Source organism: Lagopus muta, chromosome 10 (assembly GCF_023343835.1).
Source record: "Lagopus muta isolate bLagMut1 chromosome 10, bLagMut1 primary, whole genome shotgun sequence".
Lineage (NCBI taxonomy): Eukaryota > Metazoa > Chordata > Aves > Galliformes > Phasianidae > Lagopus > Lagopus muta.
Window position 1 is genome coordinate 12801136 of NC_064442.1, and position 12449 is coordinate 12813584.

A 12449-nucleotide genomic window follows, 5' to 3' on the forward strand; every position below is an offset into this window, starting at 1 on the left:
TTAACTCTTTCACTCCTGTGTAACAGCTACTTGTATTTCAGAAGACCTGAAATCAGAACTCAGGTGAACAAACTTGCTGGGGTCAGAAGTTTCTCAAAGATGACATTGGTCAAATTCTGCACACGACCAAGCTTTAATGAAAGCCACAGTGTACCTACAGCACACTGACTGTGAGCAGCACTCAAATTCATGATATCTATGGTTTGCCTTTTTCTTTAACAGAATAATTTCAAAAGGGCTTTTTGGAATAACACAATCCAACACGATTTTCAAAGCACAGCTAATGCAAAAGTAGGTTCATGTTTCTCAGCATCTTGAGGCTTTTGAGCACCTGCAAGTACAGATACCTTTCCACCCTTCAGTTGACAAGTTTGTCCTTCAGCAAGACCCATTATTTAAAAAAATGAAACAGTCTTCATTTCTCAGCTGCAACACTGAAATCTACTAAAACTGAACAACCTCCATGACCTTACTAAGGTTACTTACTAAGCACTGCTCGAAGAAACACGAAAGAACCATGAAAGAACCATGAACATTACTTCTCCTTACAAATATTTAAAGCTACAGTGAAAAACACTTCCCAAAATACATCAGTGCTGCTCACATCTCAATAGGCCATTCATACTGACCAAATCTGGAACATGAAATATTTTTACTAATAGTAGTAATGCATTAAGAGAAACCTTATGATTAAGTTGCATTCAATTTCAACATTAATGTATGCATAGCACTTATGTTGGCACTTGACCTTTCTACTTTGGAATAACACAATTAGTTGCACCTCATCACACTGTACTTGAAACAAAACTAGAAAGGATTAGCTGCACGTCCTTTGAAAATAAAAAATGATAACCCAATGCACATACATAAAAAATGATTATCCAGCACCTATGCAGGAGGCTAGAACTACAGTATTTTCCACATCCCTTCCAAACCAACCCATTCCATGATTCTATGATACGTGCATTTTGTCATCAACGTATTCATGAAACAAAGACCACAACATCTTACGCAGTAAAAATCAGTGCCTTACAATGCTTCCCACTCTAGTAAGCAAGCAGGCAAAGACTATTTTCACATTTAAATTGCTACGTTTTTAACTACCACCACACTTACACTGTTGGAAACAAGTCTCAAGGGATACACAAATTCACATCTAGCATTCAGGTATGATAACCTGTTTTAGGACTCCTAAGTACCAGTAAAGAATTTAATTAAACAAAAGGTGTTTCTCTCCATCCCCCTCTTTTTATTGTATAACTCTTAAATGAAGACACTATAGGAGCTTAGTGATAATGAAGACCCATTTTTCTCTCTGGAAAGTGGTCTAATCCAACGTAACCAAATCAAACAAATGTTCAAGTGCAGCTGTGGAAGTCAGAATAATGCTAAGAACATTAATAGTTAAACATCTTTGCTATACTTTTTACAAAAAAACTACACAGGTCATAACACATCAGGTTTAACTGAATCCATGATGGCTTTGTACTAGACAGCAAAATTACAAGCAAAGCAGCTTATCCTGTAAACCCCTCTTTTCAGCTAGTAAGCCTGTGGTAGCTCTTAGACTGGACAGAAGACTTCGCAGAACCACCTTCACTTTAAACACGATCAGCACAACGAATGAAAGTAAAACGTGCCCTTCTTACTGCCTTGGATGGGCTTGCTTTCTTTTTTGAAGATCTGCTACCATTTCTCCAAAAGACCAGGAATTTTGATGGCATCCGTGCATCTCCCTATTATGTACTGATTGCATCTGGGGAGGAAGGAAGTAAAGGCTGACATCCTGGAAATTCAGTCACAATATTCTCCAAATGTCCCCTTTTGTTTAAAATGTTTTGTTTTTATATGCAAAACAACAGAGCCAAGTGTGTGAAAATAAACATCTTCTCATGCTTCAGAAAACAAAAAACGTTCTAAATAACAGAACAGCTTTACCAGATCAGTGAAAAAAATCCAACCTGCACAGGTGTACTCATGTGCAGAAAGTCTACGACCGGTATTCTTATAAATGATGTTGCCACCGCTCAGGTAAGTAAAAAAAAAAAAAAAACAAAAAACCACACAACTAGATGCCACCACTCAGTTTTCCAGAAGACTAGCACAAATACTAAATCTTAAGGTGCACGGCTAGATTTCCTAACTGTCAGAACCATGCTAATTAGTAACATGCTAATTAATAGCCAATCCACACAGAATTAGAATGATGCATGGTATCAGACCTTTGCTCTACCAAAATTTCACTGGGGGAAGTGAAACCTGAATCTTGCTCTCACTGAGGAAAGTGCCTGGTCAGTAGTGCCTGGTCCCAAGATGGACCTCCATCAGCCTCCATGTGGACACGTTGACCACAAGCCTCTTCTGCCTGCCACCTTCCAAGTGATTCCTTACACAACGAATAGTTCACCCTTCCAATATGTAACTCTTCAGTTTAGAGGTAAGGATGTGGTGGGGGACAGTGTCAAAAACCTTTCAGAATTCCTGCTAGATGACATCAGTTGCCTTTCCTTTGTCCACCAATTTCATTTAATATAATGCTAAGATTTTCATTTAATTTAACACTGCTGTTACTAAAGCTATCATTCTCAAGCCAAGCAGCACATCTGACACTTAGAGTTTGTAAAATCAGTATTATCAATATATATTTTCATTAACTAGTACAAGATCATGGTTCTAAAATCTTTACTGTTTATCTAATGCTACTCTATAGGTCTAATCAAGGTCTTCGAATTATTTAACTGTGTGATCAGTATGTTCCTCAATTTATTCACTATCACATCTGAGTATTTTAAGGGAATAAAAACTTACCTGATTGAGTATGATAGGCTGCGTTGTCACAGAGGTCACTGGCCTGGATACAGGTTGGGCCACTAGAGGAACTGCGATATTTCTTGATACCGGCTGTGTCGTGACTGGAATGGTTACAGGTCTGCTAACAGGCTGTGATATTCCAGAACTTGATCGGGTTGCCTGCTGTGCTGATAAACATCCAGCAACTGGTCTCTGCAGTGTCTGTGAAGCTCCTGAAACATTCACTGGTCTAGACAATGGCTGAACTGCTACAGAGCTAGCAGTAGATCTGGATACAGACTGAAACACTGATGAAACAGGCATGGCACTGGGACAGGAGGCAGGTGTTGCATAACGGTGACTGTCAGACTTGAATGAAGTAACTGTACCTGTTGCAAAGGATTCTGAAGTTAACATTATATAATTTTTGTGGCCAGATATTACATTAAGAGTTGTGGTTTTGTGCGTGTTCGTTTTTTCCATTACCATATCAGGACAATATAATACCTCTACTGGGTGCACCATTCTGTATCTGCCTTCGTGATGAGCTGAAGTTGACTCTGTTCAATATATCTGTCAAAAGTTACATTTAACTTAATTGCAGTTAAATTAATAGCCTTATCTCTTTGCAAATTAAAAGAAGTATTCATAACCACAAATTAAGCCAATTAGGATTTGACTTATAACTTATTATTTCTAAATTAATCTGGCAAAACAGAACATCATTTGTACAAATTAAGATATGTTCTACTCTATTTCTCTTAAGCTGGCTAGTTTACCTAAGAATCTCAGTTTTATTTTCTTGGAGATAGATGAACATACAAATAAGAGTGCAAACAAACTATGAACATTTCATTAATATTTAGCTCATCTGATTGTAAGAAATGCATTTATTCACTTCTCTTTGTAGCATGCACAGTAAGAAGTCCCCCAAATGCTACAACTGCTTCAGAGAAAAGGAACCATTTTCTCTCAATAATTTCTAAACTCCAGTTTCCAGCACCAAGGGAAATCAAAGAGAAGATACAGGAGTCATACTGGAGCGGACTGATTTTCTAACATACCCTAGACAGCAGTCTATTACTAGAATTCTAATTTTTTGGAAACAAGTTAAGTTTCTTAGATTTGATGCTTATTCCCTAACCAACACTCCTCAGCTACCTCCATCTTCACATGGGGTTTTAGGTTAATTCTAGAATGTTAAAATAACATTCACCAAATCAAAATACTCTTCTACCACCAGATTCTCAATTCACTTCATGCTGTTGCCAGGTTTCTTGCTCAAATGTGTGAAAACACATGTATATTAAAGCTCCAAATCTACAAGATCAAAAGCACCCTCTCAAACGAGGGTCAAATTACATCAGAATCTCAAGCAAGATGTCTTAGAACATCTATAGATCGTGCTTAACCACCTTAATGCTGTTTTCACAGATAAGTTCACATAGTACTCAGACTGATAAATAAATTGAATGGCAGCAGAGCTCAGAACAGCTCTCAACCTGTTACCCTCACATAGATAATACTAATGAAAAAGCAGCTGCAACCAACAGATCCAAGCAGGCTTGCATTTTCAAGATATGATAAATTTACTTCTGCAAAAATTATACTATTCTTACTTCAAACAACATCATCTATGAGCAAGGAATAGCTGAATTTGGGATTCACCTGAAAACGTATATTCTCCAGTTAGCAAATCCATACCATATTTAAATTCCACAGTCCAACAAAAGCCTCTTTTTATTCTCACAAAAAACCCCAATGACAACAACAAAAACAGAATGAAGAAAATAAAATTAAAAAAAAAAAACAGCTACTGTAAAATCCTACAAGTTAACAGTTAATAACTGCACTGTCGGCAGAAGGTTAAAAAGATGGCCATGTATTGCAGAAAACATACCTTTCAGAAAAATTAGGAATAATAGGCAAGCCTCCATTTGCCATCTGACCAGGCAGGAGTTTTCTTGTGTAGAAACTAAACAGCAGTGGTAAGGAAGGCTGAGTGCTGTGGTTTGCCTATTACCAACAAAGATTCTGCAAACCGAAGCCTGACTACAGGCAGGCAGTACTACTTACAAGCCAAAGAAGAACTGAGGTCATTCTTCCATAGCTGTTTTTGATAGTGAAGTAGAAGATTACAAGGAGAAAAATCGGGGAAGGGAAGGAAAAGAGAAAGTAAGAAGTTATACTGTAAGTGATTTTACTTGTGTCAGGACTGAGTACGGACACCTCTAGAATAAGATGCATGCACTGCAAGCCTACTTCACCCAAAGTTCTTGAAGTTGCTGAATTGTATGAAAATTAGAGTTCTCACCTGCAACGCGTTTCTGTACTTTACCACTTGAAAAAAACATTTAGACTTGAATGATGCAATGAAACTTGGCATATTTGTTGCTCTAATGTATGTCTAGCACATTAATAATCGTCCAATTCCATGATCTAGTGCTAACAACCAACAGTAATCCAGAGGTCTCAGATCTCATAACATTACAGTAAAGAGTATTTTTTCTATCCTTCTGGAAGCTTATAACCGCAGACAGATTCTTAGACTAAATTTCAAATATTCTTCAACATTTTCAAGAGGATCTAGACTATTTTTCAAGCATTCAAAACCATTAACCCTTAATAACTATTTTTAGGTGAGCTCTAACATCAACTTCTTTAATACTTAAAACATCATTTTCAAAAATTTTAAGCTAGTGCAAAAAGAATTAAAGATAATTCCCAGTAAGAAACAAAGTCCAATAGAGCTCAGATGCAAGATGAAAGTAATACGATCTAAGACGACAGAACAGCCAGTAATAGTCCAGAGTCCACACAATGGAGTGAGGGGAAGAGCCTGGTTTAACATCTTGCCTTGAGATTCTTTACCATAAACCATATATCTTCAGAAAATGCCTATGACAATCTCAAATAAAAACACAGCAGAGATGAGCTAACCGGACAGCATGAAACCAGGCAACCTTGTGTATTTGATAACCAGAGAATGCTTAGGCAAAACTTCTTAACAACTGACTACAAGCCACAGACAGGATCAAAATTTGTCATTCCTAAAATCAATTGAAGTAGCAAAAATAAGTATTCTCCTTCACTTACCTGCCAAAGATCAAGCACAGGACAAACACTGAATCCTTATACATCTGCTGTCACCACAACCACCTACACTCATTCCCTGTACTGCCTGCAATTGGAGAAAACTACAGAACTTGATGAAAAAAATCTCTTAGCTTATAGGGAGTGAACGAGTTTATCAGTAGAAACCTCCAACTTAGCAGAGAGGCTCGCACTATTTTTACATGATACGCTTTCCCCAATTATGCCTTATTAACACACACTTGGACAGTTACCAGAATGATGGCCACACGTTCAGACTGACTTCAAACACACAAAATAAGCAGCAGAGAAAATAAGAGGAAATGCTGCATGAAGACTAGAATTCATGCATCTACTTTAGCAGGGAGAGGTGAGGTATCTACTTAAATATCAACTCTATTAAGAGCAATTGCGTGCTTTCAGCATTGTCTATACTAGACTTTTAACCGTACTAAAATCCTCAAATGTCTTTGCTTCTACTTGAGAGATTTAAACTCACTGGTACAAACAGCTACACATAACCCATATTTTAGGAACTAAAATTTCCAACTTTCAGTATAAGACAACAAAATAAAGAACAGCTCTAAAAATGAAGAACTCCTTAAATCTTAACACTACAAATTCCATATTTTCAAAGCAAGTTTGAAGTTTCGCACTATAAAGTATCTGTCAAATTATGGAAAGCGTTATCTTACATGTACTGGCTGGCTTTGAGCTTGAGATTTCTCCAATGAAGATCGGTTCATCATCATCATCATCCTCCTCCACTTCTTTCACTCTCTTTTGCCATGGTTCTAGCTCCTCTTCCTCGCATTCCATGAATAACTCTGCCATCTTGAGACTAGACAGTAAATAATTTAAAAACAATATTCAATAGAACATTCAGTACTTAGTGAGACAGCTGTTCAGTAACAAAAATTACTGTACTTGCCAATGATCCCCACGGAATAGCCTCCTCCCCACCACATTCCACGCAGGTTCAAGCTGATCTGATCTAAGTGATCTCTAAAGATCAACAGTTCGTCTAATTTCTGATAATTCTGAATCCTCATCTTTAATATTAAACGTCAGAAAATTCCCAAGACATTTCCCATATCATCTAAACTGTTTTTGAATCATATATGTAAGTAACCACAAGAGCAAGCTTCTAAACTACAGCAAAAGGTATCCTTTAAAACACCTCTATTACAGTTATGTTACTCATAAGTCACATGAATGCCCTTATCATGACAAAACACGTAAAATACGTGCCAAAGTGAATAACTTAAAGCCAGATGGAGCTATATTCTACTCACATATTTAAAAAAATATTAAGCCAAAAAAACACAACGCATGTAAATACAAAAGCTCAAAACTCACCACATTTGCAAAAACTAAGATTTTACCAGGGCTTCCCATCCCTTGTTACATAATCTTGAAAGCATTTCTGAGCAGTACAGGAAATAAAATATTACACTAGTTTTCATTTCATAAAATCAAAGGGCTGCCTCTGCAATAAGCAGGATCAGGATTCACAGTAAAACAGTGAACTTGAATGCAGCAGTGCAGCTTCGGGGTTGCTCTGTGGAGACTGACTGAGCTTTCTGATGGCCAACAGATTGACTATGAGCCACCAGTGCACCCTTATGACCAAAACGACCAACAACGTCCTGGGAAGCATTAAAGAGAACACGGCCAGAAGATGAAGGGAGGCAGCCCTTCCCACTACTCTGCTCTGCTGAGGCCACATCTGGAGTGCTGGCTCACACAATGATGAAGGGCCTGGAGCACCTCCCATACAAGAGAAGGCTGAGTCCTGGAACTGTTCATGCTGGAGGAGACTGAGAGGAACTCTTATCAATGCTTATAAATACCTAATGGGTGGGAGTCAACGGATGGTGCCAAGCTCTTTTCAGTGGTGCCCAGCAAGAGGACAAGAGGCAACGTCCACAAACTAGAACACAGGAATTTCCATATAAACATGAGAAAACTTCTTTGAGGGTGGCACAGCACTGGAACAAACCATTTGCAGAGGTTGTGGAGTCTCCTCTGGAAATACTCAGAACCCACCTGCACGCTTTCCTGTGCGGCCTGCTTTTGCAGGGGGCTGGACTAGTTATCTCCACAGGTCCCTTCTAACTCCTACAGTCTGTGATCCCATAGCACTCCACTGAAAGCCTTGCAGTTTTTGCAAGCTAATCTCTGCCCAGAAGCAGCTGGAATTATGTGAAGGTAAAAACTATTCATTTAGGCATTATCTTGGAAACACATCACAAACTCTAATCTTTTACCTTGACTGTCTAGACCCGTGACACCAAAATCCTCAGTAAATATTAACATTCTACTTAACCCCTGAAGTCTGAATTCTGTTATCTATTTATCAACTGCCTACATTCAATCAAGCTCAGATGTTTTAGAAATAAAGATTATGGATGACTATGTCATTAAAGACTGTCAAGCCTTATACACAAGGTGATCAAAATCAAGATTACGTTTATGAATTTATATTCTTAAATTGAATAATTAATCCTATAATGTGTAAAGGGTGTTTATTCAAGAATTTTCCTTGTAGTTTCCCAGGATCTTCTCTTTTCCCTAAGTATTTCAAGAGCAACATATACATTAAACATTGATACAACTTTCTTTTTTGAAAATACAATGACTTAAAGCTAAGAATACCTCCTCACTATCTCTCAACAGCATTTGAAACCAAAGTACTCTGCACGTATTCAGCAAGAAAACATCTAACATCTAATAAGATGAGACAACTTCAGGACAGGAGGAATGCACTGCAAGATTGGGTGATGGACTGACAGCAAGTCTGTGACAGCTCATCACAGAGAAGCAGTCAAAATTCTGCCTCTATTTGCGCTGAAGTATGAAGAATGGGCCTGCTAACGTTGCATGCCATATTTTGGAGACAATCTAACACTGGAGAGCTATGCTCTTCCTTCCTTCTTCAGATTAAGCTGCTGGAGTTCAACAAGGTGCTAAAGAAAACAGGACATGAGTCCAGGTTCTTGTCACAGGAAAAAAGAGAGCGTGAAGCCTATTTCCACGTTACAGAAACAAGAGGGGCCATGTGCCAGGTTTTAAAAGAGAGTCAAAGCCAACTCTTCCTCTACAAATGGCCTTTGTTTTACTTACTGAGAGATGATGTTTGTCGAACTTCAAGGCAAAAAGCAAAGACCATTTTAAGAGCCACTGCTCATGTACTTGAACACATACATATGAAGACAAGAGGTATTTTTATTTAAGAAAATTAATTTTATTTCACCTTAGGAAAAAAGCAATCAGTTATAAAACATACTCAGAGGATGTGAGAGCACAAATAGTTTATACAAAAACAGGATACAAAAAAACTACATTAGCATGTGATAACCTCAGTTGCACTATAATGTGACTGATTTTTTTTTTTTTTTTAATGTAAATTTGATAACATAAGCCTGGACTTTTAGAAGGTTGTATCAACTGGTGTCACCGCTTATGAGCCATTCCATTTTATGAATCAATACACCTCAAAGAATTCTCAAGAGGTGACTCAAAAAGAAGCAATGCTTTTTAAATTAAGTCTCAAATTATTTCAGCTCTTTCCATATCATTCATTGCAATGCCATGAAGGGAAGCCATGCTTTATCTGACATTTTCCTTGGCAACAGTCAGCCAAGCAAGTTCCTACCTTGCTCCTGTGCAGCTCCTTCAGCTGTGTTAGTACAGCTTTTCAGGCACTAGGACACAAACCTGTGCACATTAAAAATAGCCTGGTGTGACTGAAAGGTCAAAAATCAGTGGGCTAAGGAATCACAATGCAGTAAAAGGGAACAGGTTTGACTACAAGAAATCTGCAGGAACTGCTCAAATAGTCTTCACTGCCAACAGAAACATTTACATCAGTTTTCAGTGCACAGTTTGTTCCAAAGTGTTCAGCTTTAACTTCATAAACGCAGAACACGCCTGTCAAGAATTCTGCTAGTTGCTCCCCTCAAAACCAACAATAACAGTGACTCCTTCTGCCCTCTCCACCAATATCTGCCAGTGGATGTAGTCTCCACTGCACTGTTTATTATTTTCTTTTTACTCTGTACAAAAACAAGCATGAATTTGTACACACATCTCCTCAAAAGCAGCCTATGGATCAGAAAGGTCCATAACTCCAATGACATCCCAGATATGTCATAAAAGTATTTAAAACTCCATTCTAACTTAGAAAGCATCAAGAGTTGTGAACAAGTTCTTCAAAACATTTTAAAATAACGTTAATGCATAAAGATACAGCTTAAAAAGGCAACATTAGTTAAAAAAAAAAAAAAAAAAGCTTCCTGTTCTCACCATTGCACAGCTCATGTTTGCCTCTGGCCAGCAAAAACTAAGGCTAGTCATTGAAACTTATTAGGCTTACATACATAATTAACATTCTCCCACCCCTCTCCCCCCCCCCCCCGCCAAAAAAAACCATAAGACCATAGGCAACACCAGAAGGCAATCTGCTGAAGCAGGTGTTAGAGATGTACAGAAATTAGTACTATAGAAAATCATGGCAAATACAGCTGCAATAAGATTTAAAGTTACGGGAAGCTTGTATTTCTTCAGATGCTTGTTCCACTCTTATGGTCAACTATCAAAGCTCCAACAAACATTTCTTCAGACTGCTTTAAGAGCACCTGAAACTGAATGACCAGCCTAGAATTGGTGGTGTGCTTGAAGAGTGAGAGTGTCTGGATTAGTCAGAAAGCTTCCAGGCCAGCCCTGTTTGTCATCTCTCCATATTGCTTATCATGGAATTATCCAACCTTTGTTCACATTACTCTCTGGTTTAATAGCCATACTTCAAATTAAAGGGATCATGATTTTATGTGCAACACAACCTGATATTATGAGCACCTACACGTAATCTTCCAGGTAACCTTTCACACAAGGTCACACAAGTTTGGTGCCATGTTAGGTGCAAAAGAGCATGAGACCTGCAGCTTCCCGAGGAATGAGAGCAACCGCATTTTTGTTGGGTGCCGTGCTTTCTTCCGCAGCGAAGAAACAACAATGAAACAAAAACTAAATCTGAAAGTTTTAAAAAGTTAAGAGCTTCCCTCAGGAGAAAGAAGAAAAAAAAAAAAAAACCAAACAAACCCAACCAACGCTGCGCTCCCTGCCCTGCGATGCCGTAAGCTCCGCCTAGGGAAGGGCAATGCCTCCGCAAACAAGTCAGGAGTTCACACCCCGCGCCACGATGGGCGCGAGGCGGCGGGAGTCAGCCGGGTCTCCAGGCGGCCTGGAGCCGCTCCGCCCGAGGCTCGTCTCTCCCGCCGCGGGCCGCGCGAACGCCGGCAGCGCCGCAGCCCGCCGAAGAGCTCGGCCGAGGGCCGCGGGTCAGGCTCCGGGCGAGGCCCGCGCGCCACAGCGGGCGGCAGGAGGCCCGGCCCGGGCCCGGCGCACAACGCCGGCAGCTGTGGCACCGCGAGACGGAGGAGCCCGGCCTGGGAGAGCCTCGCGGAGACGGCCAAAGTGGAAAGTGCCTCGATTTCCAACGGGGCCTCCCGAGGAAGCCCTCGCATCCCGGGGCCCCGCTCCGGAGGCCGCAAGGCCGCGCTCCGACCTAAGATGGCGTCGGTCTCGCAGGCGACAATCCCCCCGCGGCCCGCCCGCCCGCCGCGCGGCGAGGCTCCCCGCGGCCCGAAGGCGGGAAGGCCGAGAGCGGCGGGCGGGCCGGCTTACCGTGCTCCGCGTCCGGAGGAGCCGCGGCGCGCCGCCCCGCTCCTGGCTGCCGGGCCGGCGGGGGGGATGGGAACGGCCGCGTTGGCGAAACCGCCTCACATCGCCGAATAGCGGCGCCCCACCTCAGCCGCCGCCGGGGAAAGGAGGGCGGGCGCGCGGGGAGGGGGTGGGTGGCCGCGCGGCGCCTGACGGGTAGCGCGGGGCAGCCCCACAGCGGCGCCTGTTCTCCCGCCGCCGCGGGGCGGGGCCGGGCCGGGGCCGCGCGGGGCGGGGCCGGGCGCCATGTGCCGCGTGCCATGTGCCGGGCCTCACACCCGGCCGCGCGCCTCGCGTCCCTGTGCCTCGTTGGGCGGCCCGGCCTCAGAGGCGGGAATCGGGCGTTTGAGGCGAAGTCGTGAAGCGCGACCGCCTGAGCAGAGAGCGTAGGAACAAAAGCACCCGAGAACGAGATGTAGTACGCGGGGCTGGTGCGGGTTTGCGGCCTGCCCGTTTTTCCGCTGTTTTTTCACAGCAGTTCGCTCAGGGGTTGCGTGACGGCCGAGTGCAAAAGCAGCACAGCGCTGCCCGTGCTTCCGACGGAACATCGCCGAGCGGCGGGACGAGCCCTTAGCGGGGCGGTGGGCGGGCGGAGCCCTGCCCCGGAGCGCAGCGGGAGCTGCTCCTTTTCACTCCTTTATTCGCTGATGTGAAGATCGCTGAATCACGACGACGTGACCAAGACGTTCATTTTTTTCTCCTATCTTTTAGCCTCTAGTGCTTCCTCTCCTTCAAATATTAGTTACAGTGACCTGTGTGTCTCTGAGAGCATTCCAGTTTATTTTTTTCCTCACAACTTTGCTGCCCCCTCTGCCATGATTTAAAAAACAAAAGTGCAATAC

At 41.9% G+C, this 12449-nt stretch overlaps 1 protein-coding gene across 9 annotated transcripts in view; it reads right to left on the bottom strand.

The window, feature by feature from the left end:
• The window catches only part of ZNF280D (zinc finger protein 280D), a 46327-nt gene extending 34520 nt beyond the window's left edge, over positions 1-11807 (bottom strand). For 3 of the 9 annotated variants that reach the window (XR_007379158.1, XM_048956495.1, XM_048956496.1), the window contains exons 1-4: positions 11572-11807; positions 6579-6724; positions 3298-3363; positions 2809-3179 (exon numbers count right to left, since the gene is read on the bottom strand). Coding sequence is in view for 8 of the 9 variants with exons in the window: in XM_048956495.1 (XP_048812452.1) it covers positions 2809-3179; positions 3298-3363; positions 6579-6717 (576 nt within the window). In the remaining variant the exon portion in view is untranslated. Of the gene's footprint in view, positions 1-2808; positions 3180-3297; positions 3364-6578; positions 6725-7736; positions 9513-9541; positions 10266-11571 lie in introns of those variants that run through there. The other 6 variants (XM_048956493.1, XM_048956489.1, XM_048956491.1 and 3 more) reach the window with 5 other exon arrangements.
• Positions 11808-12449: the final 642 nt, after the last annotated feature.